The 26,242-nt window shown below is 52.0% G+C and overlaps 4 protein-coding genes across 8 annotated transcripts; all 4 read right to left on the bottom strand.

The window, feature by feature from the left end:
- Window positions 1-627: 627 nt before the first annotated feature.
- On the bottom strand, window positions 628-10,916 carry TAPBP (TAP binding protein). Its single transcript, XM_025862588.2, has 8 exons — window positions 10,701-10,916; window positions 10,412-10,582; window positions 9,922-10,182; window positions 3,226-3,624; window positions 2,484-2,825; window positions 2,307-2,396; window positions 2,151-2,188; window positions 628-1,780 (listed from the first exon to the last, which is right to left on the bottom strand). The coding sequence occupies exons 1-8, from the start codon at window positions 10,735-10,737 to the stop codon at window positions 1,769-1,771; spliced, it is 1,350 nt and encodes a 449-aa protein (XP_025718373.1). The 5' UTR covers window positions 10,738-10,916; the 3' UTR covers window positions 628-1,768.
- A 194-nt stretch (window positions 10,917-11,110) lies between these two features.
- Window positions 11,111-14,515, bottom strand: ZBTB22 (zinc finger and BTB domain containing 22). The gene is made up of 2 exons (XM_025862586.2): window positions 14,392-14,515; window positions 11,111-13,690 (listed from the first exon to the last, which is right to left on the bottom strand). Exon 2 carries the CDS (start codon window positions 13,619-13,621, stop codon window positions 11,714-11,716), a length of 1,908 nt encoding a protein of 635 aa, XP_025718371.1. The 5' UTR covers window positions 13,622-13,690; window positions 14,392-14,515; the 3' UTR covers window positions 11,111-11,713.
- Window positions 14,516-15,132: 617 nt separating this feature from the next.
- On the bottom strand, window positions 15,133-19,960 carry DAXX (death domain associated protein). 5 transcript variants are annotated; one of them, XM_025862582.2, is made up of 8 exons: window positions 19,840-19,960; window positions 18,394-18,652; window positions 17,407-18,238; window positions 17,067-17,281; window positions 16,661-16,910; window positions 16,033-16,507; window positions 15,648-15,870; window positions 15,133-15,401 (listed from the first exon to the last, which is right to left on the bottom strand). In XM_025862582.2, the coding sequence occupies exons 2-8, from the start codon at window positions 18,598-18,600 to the stop codon at window positions 15,342-15,344; spliced, it is 2,262 nt and encodes a 753-aa protein (XP_025718367.2). In that variant the 5' UTR covers window positions 18,601-18,652; window positions 19,840-19,960; the 3' UTR covers window positions 15,133-15,341. The 5 variants fall into 5 exon arrangements, with proteins under 5 accessions (XP_025718367.2, XP_025718366.2, XP_025718365.2 ...); XM_025862581.2 differs by lacking the exon at window positions 19,840-19,960 and adding an exon at window positions 19,551-19,706 and having other exon boundaries at window positions 18,394-18,649; XM_025862580.2 differs by lacking the exon at window positions 19,840-19,960 and adding an exon at window positions 19,551-19,697.
- A 5,564-nt stretch (window positions 19,961-25,524) lies between these two features.
- SMIM40 (small integral membrane protein 40) lies at window positions 25,525-25,707 on the bottom strand. The gene is given in 1 exon segment (XM_073884833.1): window positions 25,525-25,707. A coding segment is annotated over 1 exon segment (183 nt).
- Between the last annotated feature and the right edge of the window lie 535 nt (window positions 25,708-26,242).

The following is a 26,242-nucleotide window of genomic DNA, read 5'->3' as shown; positions in this document are numbered from 1 at the left end:
GCGCTGGACGCCCAGCGGCCGAGACCCAGCAGCCAGGGTCCCCAGCTCCGCTGTCCTCGGTGCCCCCTACGCGGGGATCCTGGAGCCCACGTAGCCCCGCACTGATTGGAATAAAGATTCCAGTCTCCAGCTCCCGGGGGAGGACAGGAGCCGAATTTGACATTCCCCTCCACCCCACAACACTGAGGCTAAAACTCGCGTGGGAAGCGCTTTAGGCCGAGTGGGATCGGTTACTCCACCCCGCGGGGTTACGCTCCCCACCCACACCCACGCGTGTAGCGGACCGGAATCCACTCCGCGTTTTCCGAGGAGCGCGGGGTTCCGGCCCTCTCGTAAGGGGGCGGAGCAGGAAGCCGCCACTTCCGGTTCTAGATTCGGCCCTCCCGGGTTTCCGGCGTCCGGCGCTGGTACGTACGCTCCCTTCTGCTCACAGCCGCCCCCCGCCCCCACGAAAGCCCGCTGCTAGAGGGCATCCTGCCCGCCGTTAGTGGCGCTCGACCCCGGCTTTTCCGGAGGGTTGGGTGTTGCCAAAGCGTTTGAGAGGTCGCGGGTAAGGGACCAGAGGTGGCTATAAGAGTCTGTGCTTGCTTGCAAAGGGGACCCGTGTGGGGAGAATGAGACACGCTGTGGGGAGCAATGGAACACAACTTTATTCCCACACGATTAGATCCGCTTCCCGCGTCGGTCTAGCCGACGGTCCTCCCCCTCGGAGGTCCGCAGGCCAGCTGCCGCTTCCTTCGTCCAGTAGTTCTTTGGTCGAACACTTGCCTTTGAGTACTTAGGACAAAAAAAAGGACTGATTTCTTGTGCTGAGCGCCCTCCAGTGGGCGCCCGGCCCTGTGCCCGAGCGGGGACACAGCAGTGGACAGATAGGCACGTTCTTGCCTTTGAGGAGCCGACAGCCCGGGAGGGGAGACAGGCATCTAACAACGGCTCGCACAGTCACTCAAATACAACTGTGGTGAACCGCACAAGAGGGACACGCGGCGGTCTGAGGGAGTAAGGAGGCTGACCTGGTGTGGAGCCTAAGAAGGGCGAGGGTGGCCCAGACAAAGGGAACAGACCGGGGAAGGTGGGAGCCATTGGAAAAAAAGAAATAGCCATCGGTGTGGCGAACACTGAGGGAAGGGCCGGAGGGCACCAGGTGGGGTTGAAGAGGCAAGCAGTGGCTCTAGCACGGCAGATGCCTAGGCCAGGACAAGAAATGGATTTGGCTTCTAGAGCACTGGTTCTCCAAGTGTGCCCCTTGTCCCAGAGGTCCTGGAGACTATTTCGGTGGGTGTGCGAAGTTAAGGCCATTCATAACAATACTAAGATGTTATTTGCCTTTTTCACTCTCTCTCAAAAAAAAAAAAATGTACACTGGAGCTTTCCAGAAGCTATTGACATCATTGTCCTCCCAGCTCATGGAACGCGGGCTTGCTTACTAAGCAATTTATGCTGCTAGAACTTACTAAGTAAGTAGCATAACTTACTAAGTTCCAGTAGCATAAATATCTATGGTTTATCACCCACATAACCAAAAGCTCTTTAGAGTTCTTGACAATTTTTAAGCGGTCCCGAGATTTAAAAATTTTGAGACCCACTGCCTTAGAGCTCTAAGAAAGGAAATGCTATAGGTTTGTGTCCTTTGGCAAAGCATTCCAGCTGCTCTGTGGAGAGAGACTGGAGGGAGCATGAGCAGATGATGGTGTACTATTTGGGGGCGCTACTGCAGTAGCTCAGGCCAGAGATGATGGTGGCTTCCCCAGGACGGTGATGAGTGCCCTCACTGTGCTTTCTGGAAGAGAAATAAAAAGGAGGTGAGGAATTCCAGGTTTCAGAAAGCCAGGTGAAATGCTCATGATCAGTCCAGAGATAAATGAACCCTCGTGGGCACAGAGGGTGGCAGAGGAACGGGGCTAACGGTTTCTGTCAGTTTTCTGCCTGGCAGACACTGGGCAGAGTGCTTTTGCCTGGACACTTATTTTCATCCTTACACTCAAGGAAGGAAACTGAGGTGTTAAGTAGAATATTCAAGGTGGCAGGAGTTAACCCAGGTCTGTGTGAATTCCAAATCCAGGGTAGACTTTGGGATGAGGAGTCCTTGGGTGAGGAGTTACAGGGAGGGGCTCAAGTGAGAATGGAAAGAAAAGAGGGAGAGCTGTTACCTTCTCCTTTGAATCCTTCAAAGTGGACTTGTAGGCAGCTGCGGAGAGAGATTGAGAAGGGATGGTATGAGGGAGTGGTAGGGCCGAAGAGGGACAGGTGTCAGGTTTCTGGGAGTAGGCAGGGACTGTCACTGTGGCAGGGAGGGTCACACTCACCTGCCCAGCCCAGCGCTTTGATGAGCCCGAGGAGGAGAAAGGCAGACAGGAAGAGGCCCACGCCGTCCTCTAGGGAGGGCCCAGAGAGACCTGGCAGGTGGAAGGGGGGCAGAAAGTGAACTCAGTAGTATCCTCCCAGGTGCCCACCCCTGGCTGCTCCATCCTTCTGACTCCTACCTGCCACCTCCAGGGTGACCTCGGCGCTGCGCCCCAAGGCAGGCAGGGTGGGGTGGTGGATGCGACAGGCATAGCGTGCCCCATGGTGTTTGGCCGTGACTGGGTTGGGCTGCAGGTGCGCAGAGAGGCTGACAGAGCCGTCCGAGTGGTGGCGCAGGGCAGAGAGCCACCTCTGCCCCTCAGCCTTCTGAAAGCTGCCCTCTGGGCCGCCCCGGAGCTCCCACTTCACCTCCAGGCCCTCGGGGGGATAGAAGTGGGACACGTGGCAGAGCAATTCGGGGGGTGCCTCCCCGGGGGCAGCCCATACAAGAGGTGCCGGCGTCAGGGATACTTTGGGGCGCTCTGGGGAGAAAATAGGAAAGGAGCATGGGGGGGAATCAGTCCACATCCGTCCTCCCTCAGAGACCGTCAGTTTGCCCTATGGCTTCCCCCAAACTGAGGTGGGTTTGGGTTTTTTCTTCCAGGATGGGGAACCTGCTATCTCCCCCCTGGTGCTTCACAGGAAACCCCATGCTAAAACCCTTATTCTCAGGGATCCCCTATTCCTCAGATTCGGGAACCTTCATCCCAGTCACTCAGATTCCCAGGGACCTCCACCCATTGCCCCTCTGACTCCCAGGGACCCCAGTCTTTCCCACCACTCACCCAGCACCATCTTCTCCCCTATCCCTCTGCCATCATGGTGTCGCCATAATCCCAGTGCCCACCGTTTACCCGTGGGGACCCCTGTACCACAACTCACTCTGTACAGCAAGCTCCAGGGTGACCTGCCCTTGCAGGTATGGCAGGTGTACAGTGGCCTGATAGGCGCCCTCCTGGAAGGGCTGTACTGCAGGCAGCTGGAGGGTCCCATTGCCAGTCCACGGACCCCATGGCTCATCATCATCCCAAGCGGCAAACGCCACTGCCCCCTCTTGGGCAGCTGGCATCTGCTCACCCAGCCCTGGAGTTGCAGCCAGGAGTAGGTGCCCCTTTCCCAGGTGCTGGCGTCGCCACTCCAGCCCAAAGGGAGGGGGGCCAGGGGCCAGAGATGTAGCGGCCTCAGAGCTGGGGGGCATGTAGGCAAAGTTCAAGTCCAGCAGAGCATCTTGTCCCAGTTGGATCCGAGGGGTGGGGGTGTGGGTGAGGACAGTCAGCACAGCTGGGGAAGATGAGAAGAGGAGGAAGTGGAAGGGGCACATGAAGGGCAGAAAGAAAGAGGAAAAACACAGAGAAATAGAGTTATAGGGAGGACCCAACTCGAATTCACCCACCCCTCAGAGGACACCTCCTTTTCTGATACTCACCATCTTCTAGTCCTCCCTGCACATCCCCTTTGTTCTGGGCCTGCGTGGACCCAGAGTGAGCAGACAGGTCTAGAATAGGGTCAGTGAGTGGGCACAGCCGTTGAAGGCTGGGCTGAGCACATAGCCCACTCGAGTTCTGGGGACAGTGGGCTCTGAGTGCACTTCTGACACAGCCTAAACCAGTCCAGTCTCCATGCACCGCCCTTAAAGAGCCAGGCCTTTCTTGGTCCGCTCGAGAAGACTGTGATGACTCAGGGCTGTCAGTCCTCTGGTGCTGTACAGAGCGCTTACTGACTCTGGAAGGTTCTGGCTCTAGCCTAGACCTGAACACAGACCTCTGTGCTCTACTGAGGAAGGGTACGCTAGTTAAGTGCCTGGAGCCTGGCCACCCTGGTTAATCCCCACTCTGCCTCTATATGGCCCGGTGGACGGTTGTTTCACGTTGCCGTGGCTCAGCTTAATCTCCTAAATAATGAGATAATAATGATGATAATAGTACCTGTCTCATGGGGTTGTAATGAGGGTTAAATCATTTAATGCCTCTTGCCACCCAGATTTATTCAGTTCCGGATTCTGAATAACAAGGACACCTGTGGGGTCACCTAGGTGGCTCAGAGGGTTAAGCGTCTGCCTTCGGCTCAGGTCATGATCCCAGCGTCCTGGGATCAAGCCCCACATCGGGCTCCCTACTCAGCGGGAAGCCTGCTTATCCCTCTCCCACTCCCCCTGCTTGTGTTCCCTCTCTGGCTGTGTACTTCTCTGTCAAATAAATAAAATCTTAAAAAAAAAAAAAAAAAAAAACAAGGACACCTGTATCCGAAAGGTGCTTCGAACAGTGCCCAGAATACAGTAAGTCCACCAAAGTGTTTGCGGTGATTACATCTAACCGTCTGCCAGACCAGCTTAACATGCCCCAACTCAACAGCATCTCTGCAGCCTCCCCTTGCCCAGCTCCAATGCCCATTCCCCCTGCCTTGATGAATGATCACCAGCAGCCCCCCAGACACTAAAGGCAAACACTCAGGAGTCACAAATTCTCTCACTCAACTAATATTTACTGAGCACCTACAATGTTCAAGGTAGAGGACAGAGCGGTGAATGAGACAGAAAGTCTCAAGAAACTTCCCTCAAGTTTCTTACAGTCTAGTAAGGGAGACAGATGAGCAAATTGGCAAATATAACGTACCATGTGCTGTCCCCACCAGTCTTCCAAAGAGATCCCACTCTGTCTCCAGCTCAAGTTCTCACCACCATACATTAGGACAATTACAACCTCCTCTCAGGTCTTCTATCCTCAATCTCCCTGTTCTTCAATTCATCCGCCACCCTGGAGCCACAAGGTGTGGCTACAAGTCTGATCAGGTCACGTACTTGTTTAAAAAAACCCAGCTACCTGCGGAGCCAGCGACTAAAGGCACAGGCTGGAGATAAATGAGCCCGGCTCAAGTCCCAGCCCAGCTTCTTACAAGCTGGCGGTTCTCAGACAAGTTCCCCAAGTGCTCTGTCTCAGATTTCTTCATCTGTGACATGGAGATGATACCAGTACCTTGTTTCGATGGTTGTTGAGAGGAATAAATGAGGTTATGCCAATAAAATGCTAGGACCTGGCTATAAGAGGAATAAATGAGATTATGCCAATAAAATGCCAGTACCTGGCTATAGAAAATGCTCAATAAATGTTAGGTGTTGCTATTTCCATTACTGCCATCATCATCCTCATGGACTTGCTTGGCATCTCAGGAAAATCGTTCATCTATATTTTTCTCATTAGTCCAGTGATCTGATCCTTGCCTAACTTTGTAAGAATCAAGTAAAATAGCAGGCTTTTAGAATAATGGCATGCGTGTGTGTGTACACACACACACACACACAAAACTTCTGATGATTCACTGTTACCTATAAAGCCCAGATCTCAGGGTACTTGACAATCCAGCCCCCAACCCACCCTTCCAGACTTCTCATGCACCCTAAGAACTGGCTCCAAAGAATCCCTCTCTCGTGGCTAGTAGAAACTCTAATCACTGGGCCTTTCTTTGCTATGGTCATGAGTTTCCTTCAGGGCCCTCCCCATTATCTCCCAAATATCTAAATACTCCATGTCCCTCAAGGTCAGTTCTACTGCTCCTTCTTCCCAGAAATGTCGGTCCTTCACATAAAAGTAATCTTCTCTTGTGATTTTGTAATTTTTAATCCTAGTTTCTGAGCCCCACAAAGTTAAACTCTCAACCACATGGGACAGTTTTTGTTCAATAAAGTAAAAAGGTAGGCAATTCACTTCATTTATCAAAATCCAGAAACATACTTTTGAATTGTTAAAAACAATCCACAGGATTAATAAACAAAATCTGAAGGTTTTACAGTTTAACCCTTAACCTAACAGTGCTCTTTAATATCGGTTGATGCAGCAATTTTAGACCTGCATCCCACAAACTGGACTCTGAGAAATACCAATGTAAATACAACAGGGCCAGAACACGAAGGAAATTTGTACCTGTTTTTACAGCTTGCATTACATAGGTTTTTGCTTTTCTGTTAATAAAGTGAATGGTAGGGGCACCTGGGTGGCTCAGTCGTTAAGCGTCTGCCTTCAGCTCAGGTCATGATCCCAGGGTCCTGGGATGGAGCCCCGCATCGGGCTCCCTGCTCAGCAGGAAGCCGGTTTCACCCTCTCCCACTCCCCTGCTTGTGTGCACACACTCTCTTTCTCTCAAATAAATAAAATCTTAAAAAAAATAAACTGAATGGTAACAACTATTATAAAGCATTACTGAAAAAATTTAAACCCAAATCTAATCAAGTTTCTAGATCTATCAAATTCATAGGAAGTATGGAAGAAAAAGGAACAAGGAGGAAAATGACACAATGAAGAAATACTTGGCCAAATACAGAATGTGGAAAGTTATACAGGACAAGTGACAAACCACTAGCATGCGGGGGGGGGGGCGGTGCGAGGCAATTATAAAATAATGGAGACTTAAGAGACAAAACTGTTATGGACTCAATGTCTGTGGTACCCCCCCCCAAGTTCGTTTGTTAAAGCCTTAACCTGCAACGTGACTATACTTTTGACCCTTGAACAGCACAGGTTTGAACTGCGAGGGTCCACTTATATGCAGGGGTTTTTTACAGTACAGTCCTACAAATATATTTTCTTCTCCTATGATTAATTTTCTTTTTTTAAATGTTTTTTATTTATTTATTCATGAGAGTCAGAGAGAGAGAGAGAGAGGCAGAGGGAGAAGCAGGCTTCCCGCGGAGCAGGGAGCCCGATGCGAGACTCGATCCCCTGGGATCATGACCTGAGCCAAAGGCAGACGCCCAACCATCTGAGCCACCCAGGTGCCCCTATGATTAATTTTCTTAATAACACTTTCTTTTCTCTAGCTTACTTTATTATAAAAATACAGTATATAATACATACAACATATAAAATATGTTAATCAACTTTATGTTATCGGTAAGGTTTCTTGTCAACAGTAGGCTATGAGTGGTTAAGTTTTGGGGAAGTCAAGTGTATGCAGATTTTCAACTGCTGGGGGCGGGGTCAGCGCCTATAAAACCGCCTCCCTGCCCCCCCCCAACACACAGTTGTTCAAAGGTCAACTGTATTTGGAGATAGGGGCTGTGAAGAGGTGATCATGGTCAAATGAGATAATTAACACAGGTCTCTACCTGATATGCTGGAGTCCTTTCAAGAAGAGGAAGAAACACCAGAGTTCCCTCTCTCTCCTCCATGTGAGAACACAGCCAGAAGTGGCCATGTGCAACCACAAGGGTGGAGCTCTCTTATCAGACACCAACCCTGCTAGCATCTTGATCTTAGACTTGACCTGGGACTTCTAGCCTCCAGAGCTGTGAGAAAATAAATTTAAGACACCCAGTCTATGATATTTTGCTATGGTAACCCAAGCAGATGCAAGAACCAAATGTAATATATAGAGAGGCCTGTTTTCGATCCTGATTCAAGCAAATCTACTGTAAAATAACATCACTGAGAAATTGGGAAATTTTTAATATGGGCTAGGAATTAAGTGATATTAAAGAATTATTGTTTGTTATGACAATGGTTTCTTTTAAGTCCTTATTTGATAGAGATGCTTACTGAAGTACTTATGAGTAAAATCATATGATGCCTGGTATATACCTTAAAACACTTCAAAAAAAGGAAATAGATGGGAGGAGAGTCGGCAAAACAATGTGGTAAAACCTACTAACTACACAAGTGGGGGATGGGTCTATGCGGTTCATTCGACCATTCTCTCTACTTTTATATGTCTTTGAAATTTTCCATAACAATGTATTAAAAGAACGATGAGAATTAAAAAACCATACACACGAAGTATGTTAGGACCGTGTCAACTTTAAAGTGTCAACACTTTAAAGTATTTGCTAAGAAATACTGTATAAATGTATATTAGTAAACTTACCAATGATCTGTACCCCTAAAGGATTCATTTTAAATCTTACGTTAAAACAACAACTTTCATTTTCTTCAATCCCCAATCAAGCAGAAATGCTTGAAAATCTTCCCACCTGGGCCCTCCATGGCTCCTACCTACACTTCTCTCATGGCCCAAATTGTCTTCTGCTCTATTTCACAATTAACCATGACAAATCTGCCAAAAACCTTGAGAGCAGAATCTACATCTGATCACCTTCTTGACCCTTAAAAGTGCCCAGGGCCACCTCAGAGATTCTGATTTAATTCGCCTGGAGTGGGACAATTCAGTATATTTTAGAAACTTCCAAGAGGACTCTTATTTGCAGCCTGGACTGAGAACCAACTGGGCCCTAATTTCTCCTTGGTGTTAATAAATATTGAACCAGTGAATAAATTAACAAAGTGCCTCCCCTGAGAGTCACAACAACGGAAAGGCAGACGGGAAATAGCATCCACATTTATAGTTGGAAAAACTGACTCAGAGAGAAAAGCATCTTCTTACCCCCCATCTCGGTGGAGCCCGCAGCCCTGGGAAATACTCCTCCCCACTGGAGAGAGCTACTAGCCCCACAAGGAGCAGTTTGCCTCCACCCGTGCCTAGGATGGGGCCTGGGAACTTAGAATGGCAGCGTAGGCAGAGGTGATGGGTGGGTGCTGAGTCCCTTTCCCTGGTCCTGTGGGTGATTCACTCTCAGGGAGGGGGGTGGCTGGAAAGTGGTCCTGGGGAAGGGAGAAGGGAGTGGTTGGCCTGCCAGTTTTTTTAACAAAAAATCGCACAAGAGGCACCTGGCTGGCTCAGTTGGAAGAGCATTGTGGCTCTTGATCTCAGGGTCTTGAGTTTGAGCCCAATACTGGGTATTGTAAGAGATACTTACATACATATATACATACATAAACTTTAAATAAACTTAAAATTCACAAGGCTGAGGGAAGCCAAAGACTCTACTGGTATCCTACCCACCCTCTGCTGCAAGAATGGTGAGCCCCTAGGTACCCCATTCTTGCTGTATCCGCCCACTCCCTCCTCAAGCCTCAGCTCAGCAAAGTGCCAGATCCCTGCCCGTCAAACAGCGTTGCACCATGCAGTAAGTGATGCTCTCAGTGGGAGCCGTCAGGCCGCCTGCCCGGTCTCTTCCGCCCAGTCCAGCCCACCATTTGGTGACCACAGAATCAGCGCATCCTCCCTCATGAGCCATGGGGAAGGGGCTGGCAAGAAAGTTCAACGCGCTGGAGTGCAAGAGCCTTTGCCTTGCTAAGTGCCACAGCTCCGGATGTGGGCACGGGTGGGGCTTGGACGCTGGTTTCTGAAACAGGGAAAACCTTAAAGATGGCAGTGTCTATCTAGCAAGACACAGATCTGGGAGGAGAGGAGAAAACAAGTTCTTGCTTCTGAGCCCCTCCCAGCCCCAGCCCCTTACAATTTTCTCAAGGTCCGGTGTCAGGAAAGTCAGACTTTCTCCAAAGCTCAGCCCTCCGGAACTCCACGAAACCCCGCCCCTAAACCCAGGATTGTGATTATTTTATGTTTGAAACTGGGCAGGAGCTAGAAGAAGCCGTTTAGATCAATTAAACAATCCTAGCCGAACCGCCTCGCTTTACATATAAGGCAACTAAGCCCCGATTGGGCAAACGAGTTCACAGCGCGAGTCCCAGGTTGATCTAGACCCTTAGAATCTACCCACTCCTCTCCACCCACCCCCCTCCCCGCTACCTGTTGCCAAGGTGATGAGAGCAGGCTCGGGCTGAGGCTCGGACTGTGGTCTCAGGAGGCTGGAGAGGCTGAAGATCGGGCTGGACATGCTGACCATGAGCCAAGTTCCGTCCAGGGACCGTGGGCAGCTCTGCTCGGGGGTCAGGCCCCTGGCCCAAATCGCCGAAGCGGGGAGCGGGACGTAGCGGCTCAGCTCGCAGTGTGGCGCGGGGGCGTCCGAGGGGTACCGCCTGAAGGCAGCCTGGAGTGCTCCCGCGGGGTCTGTGAGCCGGCAGAAGGGAGTTGCTGCTGCAGTCGCCGCCAGGAAAGGGACGGGGAGGGCAGCGTCCAGGGAATCCCGAATGCACAAACTACCCAGTAGTGAGAGATTTAGAGGTAATCCAGACTCATCTTACAGGGGGAAACTGAGGCCCGAGGTCACAGCGCGACCTAAAGAGGAGGGGGTTTCGGTGGAAGTGACAGAGTTGAGGGCGAGTCCGGGATGACTCACCATGCACTTTGAGGTAGAGCTCGGGTTCGAGGTCCGGTCGGGGAGGTGGGGTCCCCGGACCCTGGCGCAGCAGCAGTGCAGCGGGTTTCTTGGTCAGGCGGCCCCCGCCCGCATCCTCCACCAACCAGCACTCTATCACCGCGGGTCCCGCCGAGACGGCGGTCACCAAGGCTGGGGGAGAGGGGCACGAGTGAGGGGGCGACCCGCCCCCCAGCGTCCGGCGCGTCGTGGGCTCACCTCCCTCCGCCTCCCCCTTGTTCTTGGGCAAAGAGTCTCGGGGTTCGCTCACCCAAAGCCACGGTGAGGGGCAGAGACAGGGGCTTCATGGCGCCGCGATCTGCTCAGCCCCGAAGCCTCCACTTCTCCCTTTCACTTTCACTTCCCTTGAAAGGCCGGCAGGAGAGGCGGAGGAAGTCCCCTCTCCGGTTGGGTGAGGGCACGTGAGCGGCAGGTGCTTTCCGCACTGGCCGGGTAGGGATCCCGAAACGGTATCTCCGGTTCGGTCCTGGGGACCTCGGGCCCCGCCCCGCCCTCTTGGCCCACAGAGCACCACCCAGTCCCGGGGCCCTCCCCAACCCTAGGCTCCTCCTCCCTCCGTGCCCTGCCCCCCAGACTCTACTTCCCAGAGTTCGGTTACTCCGCCTTCCCCCACCTGCGCCGGGGCTGCAGCAAACACAGAGGGGCTGTTGGTAAGCCGAGTGAAATGACCAATAAATATTTTAATCACCATTTAAAAAAAATAAGATTTAAAATAAAAACCTTGTATTCTTACGACTTCCTCCCTCCTTGTCTTCACTCCCTCCTCAGTGAGAATCCAGTTGGGGGGCCCCCAAGGAGGGATAGGAGGGATGAGGATGGAAATATAGGGCACGTCCTTAGGGACGTGGGGTGGGTTCTAGGACAAGGGCGGGGCTCAAAGGCCTGGTCCCCACAAAAACACACACAGAGACTTCATGTACAGACTACAACCACCTGACCCTTGACCCTGTGACTCCAGAATGCTCCATGGCGCCCTCTCCCTCCCCCCGACCATATGTGCCCCAGTCTGGAGCTGGGGCTTCAGTGTATGCATCTGAGAGGAAGGAAGGACTCAGTTCCGGGGATACGTCGTGGGAGAGTGGCTGAGGAATGGAATGGGGCGGCCGATGGTGCAAGACGGGTCCCTCTCCCACAATATATACAAGTCCACAGAGATACGGAAGACATTAAGCGTGGTGGGAGATCACCTGAGGGGCCACAGCGCCCCTGGCTCGTGCTCCCTGTTTCCTCCATCCGGAAAGCTACCTCCGGGAGCCTGCCGCCTCAGTTCGTTCCTCCACCTCCACCAAAGCCCATCTCCACCTTGTGCACGCTGGGTGGGGACCAGACCCTTCGGCTGGACTGGGGCGTGGCTCCACTCGCCTCGTCGCCGCTGCCCCCGCCCCCTCCGGGGGATTCTCTCTTGGGTGGCAAGGCTGGCCCGGAGGGTCCCCCGGGTCCCGGCCCGCCCCCGCCCCCGCCCAGGCGGTGCCGGCGCTCACAGTGTCCCCGGTGGCGCATGAAGCTGTCTCGCCACATGAACTTCTTGGCGCAGACGCCACACTCGTAGGGTTTGAGGCCTGTGTGTGTCTTCATGTGCTCGGTCAGGTGGTGCTTCATCTTAAACTTTTTGTTGCACACGGGGCAGTCAAAGGGCCGCAGGTTGAGGTGCATATTCACATGGCGATCGCGCATGCTCTTGTGGGAGAAGGCCTTCCCACAGTGGCACAAAAAGATCTTATTCCCATCCCCGCTGCCTGTCCCTCCAGGGGTCCCCCCGGCACCACCCGGCATTCCCAGGGCCCCTGCCGAGGTGCCCCCCAGGGTCACCGCCCCGTGTTCGGCTTGGTTCCCTGGTGGCTGGCCTGGAGCCTGTGAGGAGGAGGAAGATGAAGACGATGGGAAGACCAGGATGTGGTTGCCCTGCATGTCCAGGGGAAGCAGGGGCCTCGGAGGGTGGGAGGGGGCATAGGAGGAAGGGGTTGGCCCCCCTGAATCATCAAGCCCTGCCCCGGGACCCCCACCCTCATAAGAGCCAAAGTCATTGGAAGACTCACAGAAATTGACCTGCTCTTCTCCCTTGTCCGGGGGCTCAGTCAGGGTCCGGACATCACTTATGCTAAGAGTAGCCTCAGGTCCTCCGGCCTCAGGAACCCGTGAGCCACCCCCCAGCTCTTCATCTTCATCATCCTCACAGGTCAACACCAGGTCTTCCTCCTCCTCATCCTCTTCCAGATCTGCGTCTTGGGGAACCAGGGGTGCTGGTGCTGGGCTGCTTCCACCCCGCTTCACGTATACCCAGTGCTTCTGTGGCATAATGCTGGGTGGTGCGTAGGTGGGTCGCCGGAGCCCAGCCCCAGGAACCACAGCACCCCTCCCATCCCCGCCGTCGTCACAGAGCTCATCTGCCTCCAGCAGCAGCTTCCCAGAGGTAGCCCCCCCACTGCCAACCACAGGGGCTGGGAATACAGGGCCACCTCCGCGACGCTCCCCACCGCCCACTGCAGAAGCTGCAAATGCCTCTTGGGAGGAAGATGAGAAATCAGTGGACTCTCGGGGGCTGAAGTAGTTGCTGCTGCTGGGGGACTGATTCTCACTGGCCCGGCTGGAGGCATGGGAGCGCACAGAGCCCATGGTGGCAGGGGCCACGGTAGCCCCGCTCCCTGATGGGACCCCAGCACCAGGGACAGTGGCAGAGGTGGCTGCAGCAGTGGTGACGGTGGTGGTGGTGGCTGAGGCCCGGCCTTCGCGGAGGAGTTCAGTGCACTTATCCACGATGTGCCACATTTGGAGCACCGACCCCACTGTGAGGAAGTTGACAATGTCAGCAGCAGCCATGCTGAGGCGGCCAGTGTAAGCCGAAGCCAGGACAGTCTCGAAGGCGCCTGGGTCCATGACGCTGGGCAGCGAGATGGAGGTCATGCCCTTGAGTAAAACCTGGTCGTGGAAGTAAGGGGAGGAGGCAGCCAGGACAGCACGATGAGCCCTGAACTCTCGGCCCTGCACTCGGATGGACACGTCGCAGAGCTGGCCCTGTAGCCGCTGCTGATTGAGGGATTCCAGGAGGGCACTGGTCACCTCAGGGAAGGACACATGTACCACTGCAGCGGCAGGCAGGGGTAGTGGGGGTGGGGCCAGTGATAGAGGCAGGGGGAGTGCTGCCCCACTGGGAGAGAGAGGAGATGGCTCCATGGCGTGGAGGGAGGGGGTACCCCCCCAGCCACAGGAACAAGGGAAGGAGGAGGGCGGCCGGGGGGGTCTCTGGGAAGAAAAAGAGAGAAGAATGGTAACATCTCATAATGACACAGCCCTTCCCTTTACAGTTTAAAAACATGGTCACACCTGAGTAATTCCCCACAACAACACTGTAAGGTAGGTATCCCTAACCCTATTTGACAGACAGCAAACTGAGGCTCAGAAAGATTACGACATTATCCAAGATCACACAGCCAGTAAGTGACAGTGCCAGCAAACGCAGATGTCCTGACTCCAAATCCAGTGCTCTTTCCTTGGAGATTAGAGAAATGAGGTGTTCTTGGGGAATGGAGTGCCTCTCCTCGTAATTTCCCATTTGCCTGAGAGGCTGACTTTCCATTTACCTTATTGGTGTTTTGCACCCTTTTATTGGGAGGGGGCAAGTCTGTTCCTGTACTGAGAACCATCCCCCCATTCATGTGTTTTTTAGGCTATGCAACCCCCCCAAGCTCTTCCGCGAGCCAAGGCCCCCTTTGCCCCCCTTTGCCCCCCGCCCCCCGGCTTACCTCTAGCCCCGCCCTCAAGACACGCCCCTTGGCCCTTTCGGCCCCGCCTCTTCAAGGCCCACCCCCGTGACCCTCTTGGCCCCGCCCCTTGTCTACCCCCGCCCACACCGGACCCCGCCCCCCTCTGCTCCGCCCCAAGCGCTACTTCGACCTCCTCTCCCACCCGGAAGGCGCCCCCCAACGCCGCGCGTCCCCGCTTACCGGGCCGCGCGCCCCCGGGCCCCCCCCGCCCCTCACTCGGCGGCCAGAGCCGCAGCCTGGGCCCCTCCCGCCGCCATCTTGCGCCGACTCCCTCCGCCCTCCGCCTCCGCTCCGCCTCCCGCCCCTCCGGCTTTAAAGGGACAGGCGGGCACCCCCGCCCGTGCCGCTGGGCAATACTCGGCCGACTCGGCAACTTCTCCTTTAAAGAACAGCTGTCTCATTCCACCTTAAAGGTACCAGGCCTCTTCCGCCGCTGAAGAACTCAGGGCTTGGTGGTTCGGCCGAAGCACTCATTCCCCTTTAATTCTGTAAGCCTGCCCTTCCCATTGGCCAAGGGTCTTGGCCATCGCTGCGTAGGCTCCGCCTCTGAACTGTGGCCATTAGTCGGTTTGCGGGATCTAATCGCCCGGCTCTCCCAGCTCTGACAGTCCCCCTGGAGCCCCGCCCCCTTCCTCCGGGCACGGATTGGCCAAATAACCTTGAGTCGGCCCCTGATTGGCCTTTTTACTCCTACCGCTCAAAGTGACAAAGTAAAGCGCGTTGCGGACACTGAAGCACGTTTTTTTTTTAGTGCCTGGCAGAGGGCAAGGGGAAGGCCTGAGGGCGAGGGAACTCCGAGAGAGGCAATCTAAGGACAGGCTACAAAGGACAGCTCCAAGGGGGAGCCAGGGGTCAGGGTAAGCCTGAACCAGAGAACAGCTGGTGCCAAGCGGTGAGCATAGGACAAGGAAAACACAAGGATACAATAAGAAAAGAACTTTATTGTTTATTAATGTTTCTGTGTAAAACTTAAGTTTTTGTTGGTTTTTTGTTTTGTTTTTTTTTTTTTAAAAGAAACACCACCAAAAGGGGATTAGCTCAGTCAATCCCTTCCTCAGTCATCAGCTTCCCACCATCGTCCAAATACTATCCCAAAACATTTTGGAGGCTGGGAGGGGGAGGAGAGGCAGCTAATCAGAGTCTGAGAGCACGATGATCTCCTCTGGATCGCACTGTGTGGCCACACTCATCTGCAGGGAGTGAGAGACAGAGTCAGAAAGAGACGTCTGGAATATAAGGGGAGGAGAAGCAGAGGGAAGGATTTATCAGAGATTAAAAAGAGGGGTGAGGAAAAAGGAAGAGAGAAGATGTGGTGTGTGTAATATTCAGATGAATATTAGGGGTTAGTGGGGAAGAAAGGAAAGGAGAGCCAGTCAGCCATGAAACTAAACAATGAAAGAGAATCAAGTTAGGAAAAAACTGCCTCCCTCTCTTACCTTGTAAGTACCAGGCCGGGAGGGTAGTGAATGGGGGGTTTGGGACAACCGGGCTGGAGATGGGCTACAGAGGGAGCTGGTCACCAGGCCATGGCTAGGAGAGTCCACTCTCGTCGAGGAATCAGCAACTGGGGCCATGGAAGTCAGGGGAGAAGGTGGGCTGGACAGGGTAGGTATCTTCTTCCCGTTCTTCTCATGCACTGCCCTTTGCCTTTCCACATAGCTGGGGACAGAAACACAAATATGTAGGGGGGGTATGGAGAGCCTGAGGCTGGAGGGGTGGTGTACAGTCTCTCCCAGCAGCCCCAGTTCCTTAATACTCTCAGAAAGCCCCCTGTAATCTCTCCTTGGCCTCCGTCCCCCTCCTCCTTGTTGTTGTTGTTACCTGTTTCCCAGTGGCCCTGTTCCAGTTTGCTTCTCCTTCCGAGACTTCTTGCAGGGGGGACAGGAATCTCCCCAGGTGTGAGGAGAGACGCCTCCATTGAAGGAAGTGGAGGTGACCATGGCTGCTCCATTCTCCAAGACAGTGGTGAGGGGGTCCTCTGATTGCTTCCTAGAAGAGGAAATGTCCCTCTCCTCAGGGGAAGGGGTGGTATCCAGGGGCAAGGCTTCAATCTCTAGCTCAAAGAGCTGAGACACAGGGCTCTCCTCCTCCAGGGGTAACTCCTCGAGGTGTTCTCCATTGCTTTCAGCATCTACGCTGGAGGGCGCCAAAGGCTCTTCTGACAGTGAAGACGGTGACACCATGAGTCCTTTGTTTTGCTGTTCCCCCCCAGACCTGCTGATCCCTTTGCTAGGTTCCAGATTATTTTCAGTGGACATCCGTGATGGGGACATGGGGCTCCTGTCTCCATCCTGGCCTAGAAAAGAAGAGAAGAGGGGAGAGGCAGCATGAGAACTCCGGGAAAGAATACTGCTGAGAGTAAGGGGAGGAAGGGAAGGGTCTCAAGCAGGTGGTTCACATCCAACAGAGTAGAGGGAACTGACACACAAGGGGATTGTTCTCGACATACCTGCTTCCTCCTCCTCCTCCTCCTCCTCCTCCTCCTCCTCCTCCTCTTCATCGGCCCCCTGACCTTCCTGCATCTGTTCGAGATCCTCCTCTTCTTCAGAATCTGTGGCTTCCTCTTCTTCCTCCTCCTCCTCCTCTTCTTCCTCCTCTTCCTCTTCTTCCTCTTCCTCATCACTTTCCTCGTCTTCTTCATCATCCGTCTCGGGCTTGGAAGGGGTAGGGCACTCCTGGGATGCCATTCCACTAGGGCCCTGGGGGACAGAGGGGTTTCTCTAAGGAATCCCTTGCCCCAGAGGGTCTAGCTCTCGTGTCCCCTCTGCACTCTTCCCCCTCGGTGAGCCTGAGACCCCTGCTGGCCAGTGCCGGGGAAGGACAAGGTCTGTCGGAAGGGTTTATCCCTTCCGTACCTCACCAGAATCCAAGGAGGCTTTCGGGGGGTCTGCAGTGTGGGAAGAGGTAGCTCGAGGAAGCCGAGCTCTTCTCTTCTGCCTCTCGCCCTCCTCACTCTTGTCTTGCATCATTGCATACTTGGAGATGACCTCATCCAGCCGGCTCATAGCCAAGCTCCGGTTTTCTCGCAAGCGCCGGGCTAAGGCAGGATCCGACAATGCAGGATCAATGCCTACGTGGGAAGACATAAAGTCAGAGTACTCAGCCCAAACCCCAGAAGACGGGACTAGAGAGATGCCCCCTCCACCAAACATCTGACATATAAGGGTTATCGACAGGCATCTCACTAATCCCTACCTGGCCTATAGTCATCTGTGAGGTGACAGCCAAAGTTGTAGATGAGATCAAGGTGGCGTCGCTCCTGTAACCTGATGCCTACATCTCGGAAGGCGTCCTGAGCCATGAGCTGGAGCTGCTGTCGGGGGAGGCCGAGGCTATGGCGAGCAGCTGCCTTCTCCACAGCCCGCAGCACATCTCCATAGTCAGGGAAGGTATCTGGCCCCGGTTTGTTGATGAGCCGCTCAATGCGCCTGTTAACCTCTGGATAGCGGGTGCCACGGTAGGGGATGCGTTGCTCTATGACACGGCCCGTCAGGGAAGAACAGTCTTTGAGCTCACACAGCCGCCCAAAGAGGCGGATCAGCTTACGCTTCAATCTTGCTTCCTGCAGGTACGTGGAGTCTGGGTCGTCCAATTCTGAGAGATCCAACTCCTTTTCCTGCAGCCGCCGGATCTCTGCCACATAGAGCGCTAGCAGCTGCTCCAAGCGCTGGATCTGCCGCCGGGAACCACGGGTCCTTGGGGCCTCAGAGGCAGTGGTCTTGGCATTTGTGGGGTCCGAGGAGGGGTCTGTGGGAGGGTTATTCCCAGAGGGTTCACTAGAGGCGGTGGCAGCAGGGGCCAGGTTCAGCTTCTTCTTGGCTGAATGGGCCTTGAGAACAGTGCAGAGCTCATTAATGTAGACATAGAGCTTAGCTGGCCGACTCCGGGCCCGAGACAGGACCCGAGAGAGGATGTTGCAGAACTCCGCCGAGGCCAAAAACACAGAGTGGGCACGCTGCTGCCGGTTATAGAGGAAGGGGACCACCTCAGGGTGGTCTGCTGTCTGCGTCTTACACAGGTCAAGGAACTAGAGGGTTCAGAGGAGGAAGGGAGGGGAAAAGAGACAAGGGGAGGGGTTGAGAGAAAGAAGGTGAGGCGGGGGTTAGTGGGGAAGAAAGGAAAGGAGAGCCAGTCAGCCATCCCCCTCCCTGGGGCCCAAGAATCTTCTCCCCTAAAGCTCACCTCTTCAAACAGCTTCTCATTCTCCAACTTGTAGCATTTCTTGCCGCCAGAACTACTGCTTCCTCCAGCCCCATGGGGCTGGGAGGAGCCAGGGGCTTCTGCCCTGGGTGAGGCCGGATTGGGGGGTGGGTGGGAGGGCCCTGGCTGAGCAGCTGCTTCATCTTCGTCATCATCATCCAGCACGATGATGCTGTTAGCGGTGGCCATGGGGGGTCAAATCCCCCGGAGGGAGGAAGTGTTGGGGATTTCGGGATTCCTGCTGGAAGGGGATGGGGCCTCAGAAAGAGCCCCTCCAGCACAGTCCATCCCTTCATCTCACACATTTCCCAATCTTCTTGGGCTTCAGTAACACCCAGCCCTGCCCAACAGTGTCCTCACCGCCTATCTTCACCAACTATTAGTACCAGACGCTTTTCTGGCCTTTTACTACGGGAGCCCCAAACCACCTGAAAACCTTAAGTTCCCCACCCCCAGCTCCACCCCTCCTGTCGTTATCCAGTCTCTGTTTCGTCTTCCCCACTATCTCTCATACTTGCCAAGTTGATTCTTCCAACCCCTGGACCATCTCCCCCATTGCCCTCTGGATTTCCTCGACATTCCCTCACACAGATACCACACCCCCGTCAGCACCACCTCACGAGCCTTCCCCCTTTCGCTCTCAAACGCGTCAAATCCAATCCACACCCGCACCCCATCCTAAAGAATCACCCCTAACTCCTAGACTCTGAGGCGAAGGAGGTTCCCTCCCAACAATCCATTCCCCTTTTTCCTCCTTGAATTATCCTCACACTCCACCCTCTGACGGGTCTCCTCAAACCCGGGCGTTAGGTTGGAGAGATCTCACCTCAAGTCCCCTCCCTCTCACCCCACCCGATTTCTCCCATTCTCTCTCTGTGACCTGTAACCGACTGCGAGCCCAGCACTGAACTCTCCCGATTCCTCTCAGATCCCAACCCCGCGTCCGACCCCTTCCCCTGAATGAGCTTCCCGCCAAGTCCCCCTCCCCCAGTTCAGCCCCCCGGCCGCCCCACTCCCCTTCAGGGATTAGAAGGAAGGTACCAGAGCTTGCCCCTCAGACTCAGCGTCCGGGACTCCCCAGTACCTCTCCCTCGACATTCCCGCCCCCGCCTTCGCTCCCCGCACGGTCCGGCCCCCACCTCAGAAACGGTCTCTCGAGGCGACCCTCGCTGCTGATCTCAGAACCTCGCATGGTTCCCTCCGCCTTCCTTCCCCCTCCCACCGCAGGCCCTTCTCTGGACCGGAAGTCGCAGGGTTTCCGCCTCCAGCCACCTAGACGCGGCCATATTGTCGTACGGCGCCCGGCCCGGCCGCGGCCGGAAGTGGAGGTAGGCCCGCCCCACCTCCAGTGCCGCCCACACGGTCGGGGGCCCCCTTTCCTGTGACCAGTAGAGGGCGGGCTTGTCCCCGCGGGGCGTCCCAAAGTACCTGGGGGACGCCATCTTGCCGTACGGTATTGGCTACGCCCGAGGTCGGGCGCGCAGCCGACGGAGCTCTTTTCACCCGGTGCTTCTGCGACTCTGCCAATCAGAAACTTCCTGCATCCGGCCCAACCGCCAGCGGGTCGCGTGCGGGCAGGACTGAGCCACCTTTCCAAGTGAGGGAGGGGGAACGGAACAGGACAGCTAAGGAATTGGGCCCTCCAAGACTGCGCAGGGATGCAGGGAAGAGCGAGAATCTCTTAAGAAGGAAAAAAAAAAACCCTTTTCCTTCCGCTGGGCCATTGACCAGCCTTCCGGCGCTGCTTTCCTACCTGCCAGGTACCCTTTCCACGGCTTAATCGACTGCGCCTGCCCCTTCCCTTCTGCTGGCTGCGCGCTCCCTTGCCGCTGTCCAGCAGCTACTTCTACTTCCAGGTGCCTACGGCTCCCAAGCGTGAAATCATAACACATGCATACAAATTAGCACAATGAGCTATACAAATGTGTTATTATTATTGCTGTTCTTATTGATTTCTCTTTAAGCGCCTCCACGGAACTGATGACCAACCAAGCAGGTGGGACCTAGGTGGCTGTCCGTTCTTTTCTGGAGGGGGTCCCCGACGTGCGGGCAGTGATGACCTGGAGGCCGTGCTTTGTCCAGGAGCTCCAGGACCTTAGGACGGCGATATGGGGCGGGAGCTTTGAGGAGAATCTGTGCAAATTGCCGCTGTGAGGGCTGTCAGATGAAATGACACTTGTAAAATACCTTGGGTCTCGACTCGTCTCCTTCTCTTCCTCTGGGAGAGCTGAGGAAAGAACGAAGAGATAAGAAACTGATTTCGACGCCCGCCTCGCCCGCACCCCCATCTCACGCAACTACAGGAAGGCCGGAAGGACTGGTGGAGGCCAGGCTGGGTCCAAATATGAGCTTATGGGGAAGTCAGATCGGTTAATACGGAGATTCCCGTCTCCTGCAACCTTTCACATTCCACAAGTGGTGAGCATCTTGCCACTTTCTAGGACCGCAGAGGTCCTTATATCCCTAAGCCCTCAGAGTACCAGGACCTCAAACCCTCCCTTCCATTAAACAATCCCACACCGTGTCTAAACCTATAGTCTTCAAATTAGGGAACATGAAAACTCTTCAAGAGAGTACTCAGACTTAGGAGATAGAGGAATTTAATTTCCAGATGCTCAACTTTCGCAAAATTGGTCTTACTGAGTAAATGCCTGCAGTAGAGGTTCTCCTTCTTCCTGTTTCCTTTTCTAATAGACTTTCTCCTTCTTAAAAAAAAAAAAAGTACGCAGATGTACCGCATTTTATTGTGCTTCACAGATATTGTGGGCTTTTTTTTTTTTTTACATAAATTGAAGGTTTGCCTTGAGCAAATCTTTCAGCAGCATTTTCCTTTTAAAAAAATCTATTTTTAAGTAATCTCTACATCCAACGTGGGGCTCAAACTTACAACCCCCAAGATCAAGAGTTGTGTGCTCTAGGGACTAAGCCAGCCAGGTGCCCCAATTGGCACCATTTTTCTAACAGCATTTGCTCATTTTGTGTCTTTGTGTCACATTTTGATAAGTATTGCAATATTTCAATTTTTTTCATTATTATTTTTTATTTTTTAATTAAATATTTTATTTATTTATTTATTTGAGAGAGAGAATGACACAGAGTACATGAGAGGGGGGAGGGTCAGAGGGAGAAGCAGACTCCCTGCTCAGCAGGAAGCCCGATGCGGGACTCGATCCCAGTACTCCAGGATCATGACCTGAGCCGAAGGCAGTCGCTCAACCAACTGAGCCACCCAAGCACCCTTTTTTTTTTTTTTAAGATTTTACTTATTTTTTATTTGACAGAGAGAGAGACACAGCGAGAGAGGGAACACAAGCAGGGGGAGTGGGAGAGGGAGAAGCAGACTTCCCGCTGAGCAGAGAGCCTGATGTGGGGCTTGATCCCAGGACCCTGGGACCATGACCTGAGCCAAAGGCAGACGCTTAACGACTGAGCCACCCAGGTGCCCCAAATTTTTTCATTATTTTTATATTTGTTATGGTGATATGTGATCAGTGGTTTTTGATGTTATTATTGTCACTGTTTTTGGAATACCACAAATGACACCCATATAAGACTGAACTTAATAAATATTGTGTGTTCTTATTGTTCCACCAACCAGCTGTTCTTCCATCTCTCTCCCTCTTATCAGCCTCCCCTATTATCTGAGACACAACAATATTGAAATTAGGCCAATTAATAACCCTACAATGGCCCTCTAAGTGTTCAAGTGAAAGGAAGAGTCACCTGTCTTTTGCTTTAAATCAAAAGCTAGAAATGATTAAGCTTAGTGAGGATGGCATGTTGAAAGCTGAGATAGGCTGAAAGCTAGACCTCTCCTGCCAAGGAGTCAGGCTGTGAATGCAAAGGAAAAGTTCTTGTAGGAAATTAAAAGTGCCTCTCCAATGAATACATGAATGTTAAGGAAAACAGCCTTATTGTTGATATGGAGGAAGCTTGAGTGGTCTGGATAGAAGATCAAACCAGCCACAACATTCCCTTAAGCCACAGCCAAACTCTCAGAGACCCTAACTGTCTTTAATTCTATGAAGGCTGAGAGAGGTGAGGAAGCTTCAGAAGAAAATTTCGAGACTTACAGTGGTTGATTCATGCGGTATAAAGAGAGAAGCCATCTTTATAACATAAAAGTGCAAGGTGAAACAGCAGGTGCTGATGTAGAAGATATAGCGAGTTATCTAGAAGATCTAGCTGAGATAATTAAGGAAAGTAACTAAACAACAGATTTTCAGTGTAGATGAAACAGTCTTATATTGGAAGAAGATACTATCTAGGACTTTCATAGATAGAGAGAAGTCAGTGCCTGGCCTCAAAGCTTCAAATGACAGACTTACTCTCTTGTTAAGGGTAATGCAGCTGGGGACATTAAGTTAAAGCCATTGCTCACTTGCCATTCCAAAAATCCTAGAGGCCTTAAGAATTTTGCTAAATCCGCTCTGCCTGTGCTCTATAAATAACAACAAAGATGTGCTGGATGACAGTACATCTCTTGACAACAGATCTCCTGTTCAGAAAGAAAGATTCCTTACTGTTACTGCTCATTGAAAATGCGCTTGGTTATCCAAGAGCTCTGATGAAGATGTACAATGAGATTAATATTGTTTTCATGCCTGCTAAACACAGCATCCATTCCGCAGACCATGGATCAAGGAGTAATTCTGACATTTAAGTCTTATTATTTCAGAATACATTTCATAAGGCTGTCGCTGGCATACATAGTGATTCTTCTAATGGATCTGGGGGAAGTAAATTGAAAACCTTCTTGAAAGGATTCATCAATGTAGATGCCATTAAGAACATTCGTGATTCATAGGACAAGGTCAAAATATCAACATTAATAAGAGTTTTGAAGAAGTTGATTCCAACTTTCATGGATGACTTTGAGGGGTTCAAGACAGTGGAGGAAGTAACCACAGATGTTGTAGAAATGGCTAGAGAACTAGAATCAGAAGTAGAACCTCAAGATGGGACTGAACTGACTGCAATCTCAAGATTAAACTTCAGCAGATGAGCTGCTTCTTATGGGTGAGCAAAAAAAGTTTTCTTGAGATGAAATCTCTTGGTGAAGATGCTATTAAGATCATTCAAATGACAACAAAGGATTTTTTTTTTTAGGATTTTATTTATTTGGAAGAGACAGAGAGAACGAGAGCGGGGAGGGTCAGAGGGAGAAGCAGACTCCCCGCTGAGCAGGGAGCCCGATGTGGGACTCGATCCCGGGACTCCAGGATCATGACCTGAGCTGAAGGCAGACACTTAACCAACTGAGCCACCCAGGCGCCCGACAACAAAGGATTTAGTATATTACATAAACTTAGTTGATAAGTTAGCAGCAGGGTTTGAGAGGATTGACTCTAATTTTGAAAGTTCTGTGGGTAAAATGCTATCAAACAGCATCGCAAACTACCGAAAAGTCATTTGTAAAAGTAACAGTCAACTGATGCGGCAAACCTCCTTGTTGTCTTATTTTAAGAAATTGGCACAGCCATCCCAACCTTCAGCAACCACCACCCTGATCAGTCAGCAGCCTCAGCATCTAAGAAAGACCCTTCACCAGCAAAAAGATTAAAACTCCCTGAAAGCTCAGATGATGCTTGGCATCTTTTAGCAATAAAGTATTTTTATTTTATTTTTTATTTTTGAGAGAGAGAGAGAGTGTGTGTGTGTGTGTGTGTGTGTGTGTGTGTAACCGGGTGGGGAGGGGCAAAGGGAGAGGGGGAGAGAGAATGCCAAGCAGTCTCCACACGCAGCACAGAGCCCAACACGGGGCTCGATTTCATGACCCTGAGATCATGTCCTAAACAGAAATCAAGAGTTGAATGCTTAACTGACTGAGCCATGCAGGTGCCCCACAATAAAGTATTTTTAAATTAAGATATGTACATTGGTTTTTTTAAAGACATAATGCTATTGCACACTTAATAGACAATAGTGTAAACATAACTTTTATATGCACTGGGAAACCAAAAAAGTTCCTTTGACTTGTTTTATTTTGTTATTTGCTTTGTTGTGGTGTCTGGAACTGAACCTGCAAATCTCCGAGGTATGGCTGTGGTTGTCAATCATTAAATCTTACCTTGTCTTAAATAAAGAAACACATAGTGGGGCACCTGGGTGGCTCAGTCAGTAAGCGCCTGTCTTTGACTCAGGTCACGATCCAGGCTCCCTGCTCAGTGGGAAGTCTGCTTCTCCCACTCCCTTTCCCTCTGTCCCTTCCCCCAGCTCATACTTTCCCTCTCTCTCAAATAAATAAATAAAAAACAAACAAATAGCCTCGTACTTTCCCTCTCACTCTCTCAAATAAGTAAATAAAATCTTAAACACACACACACACATAGCCTATTTCTTTCATCAAGGTACCATAAACACCCCCTCTCCTATCTCCTTAAAAATGTACTTTTAATTTTTAACCACGTTTAAAAATGTGTGCAATCTTTGCCATTTAATCAGTTCTGTTCTCATAATAATTATAATGATAGCACAGAAGAAATTTTTAAAAAACCTTTTCTGTCTATGGTCACAAGAAAAAATATACTTTTCATCTCAATTAAACTATATGTATATTCAGGGAAGAATGATAGATTGGTCAATAAAAGATTTTCAAGTATAAAAGCCTAAAATTGTCTTTGGGGAAGTGGACTGGTAATAGGTGTTCAAGGAGAAAAGAGAGTCATGAAAGAAGGAAAGGAATAATCCCAATTGTTAGGAGCTAGTTTATCTATTTTTAAATGGGTAGTGGTGAGTATCAAGTCACTCTGATACTACCCTTCCCCTGGACGTTTAAAGGGTGATCCGTTTTATTTTTAAATGTGAATGTTTTCAATATGCCAGAAATTACATCCTTGAAACAATTTTAGTTTATGATGAAAAATTTTAGATGGTTACTTACAAATATGTGAGAAGTACAAACTTCTTCAAAATGATTTTCCGGAGTGTAGATGCAAAAAATTTAAGACAGCTGCTCTGAGCTCTCCCAGTGTCCCCTCCACAGCCCCCAACAGTCCTGTTTCCCTCCCCTCTCACCTCTGTAGCAGGGGAAGAGAATGTTTATGGGAAAGGTGGTCGCAATTCCAGCTCCTCCTTCTGAGGTGTTCTCAGGGGCCAGTCCCCAAACTCTGTTCATGGCAGCAGCGACAGCAGCGGACGAACAGTCTCTAGTGTCAGGAGTGTGAGGGTGAGGGCCAGGAAGATAATGAAGGGCTTGTCCTAGGCCTGGTGCAGGGGACTCCTCAGAGGACAGGGACCCTGGGCAAGTGCCAGGAACACAGACTCCTCAGCTACATCACCCTCCTCGTCTGCCATACTAACTCATAGTCTGACAGCTGACTGGATCAGGGAGGCTGGGAGGGAAGCCCTTGCTCAGCGACACCAGGATTAAGGGGCATGGCAGCAGCAAGCCCTGCACCTGTTGGGCTTGACCCTAATTCCCCCACCAAAGGGAGAGAAAGGAGAGAGGAGCCTCTGAGCCTTTGAAACCATCGTACAATCATGCAGTGCAATGTGAATGGTCTGGACTAGATGATTCATAAAGTCTGTCCGCCTTTACTATAACTGGGACCTGGTAACTGAAGGCCCAACACAGAGACAGGCAAGCTGGAACTGCTGAAGTCTTTCTAGGTCTCCGGGCTCAGGGCCCGACGTCTTGGGGCCCTACAGATAGAGAGTGAGCAAGCGGAGCTAGCTAGTACCCTACAGTTGAGCCACTGTCAGTCCACTCCAGCTTTACAGTGGGTGGTGAGAAAAGGCCCAAGGGAAGGGCTCTCCTAACCCAGGTGGTTGGGAAAGGGCAGTGGCGGGCTGGAGGCTGCACAGGACTACTTCTCCCCCAAGTCTGCGG

The sequence above is a fragment of the Callorhinus ursinus genome, unplaced genomic scaffold (genome assembly GCF_003265705.2).
Source record: "Callorhinus ursinus isolate GAN/ISIS: 27379988/994484 unplaced genomic scaffold, GSC_fseal_2.0 scaffold59, whole genome shotgun sequence".
NCBI lineage: Eukaryota > Metazoa > Chordata > Mammalia > Carnivora > Otariidae > Callorhinus > Callorhinus ursinus.
The sequence above is the reverse complement of the archived record's forward strand: the minus strand, read 5'-3'. Positions and strand labels throughout refer to the sequence as shown.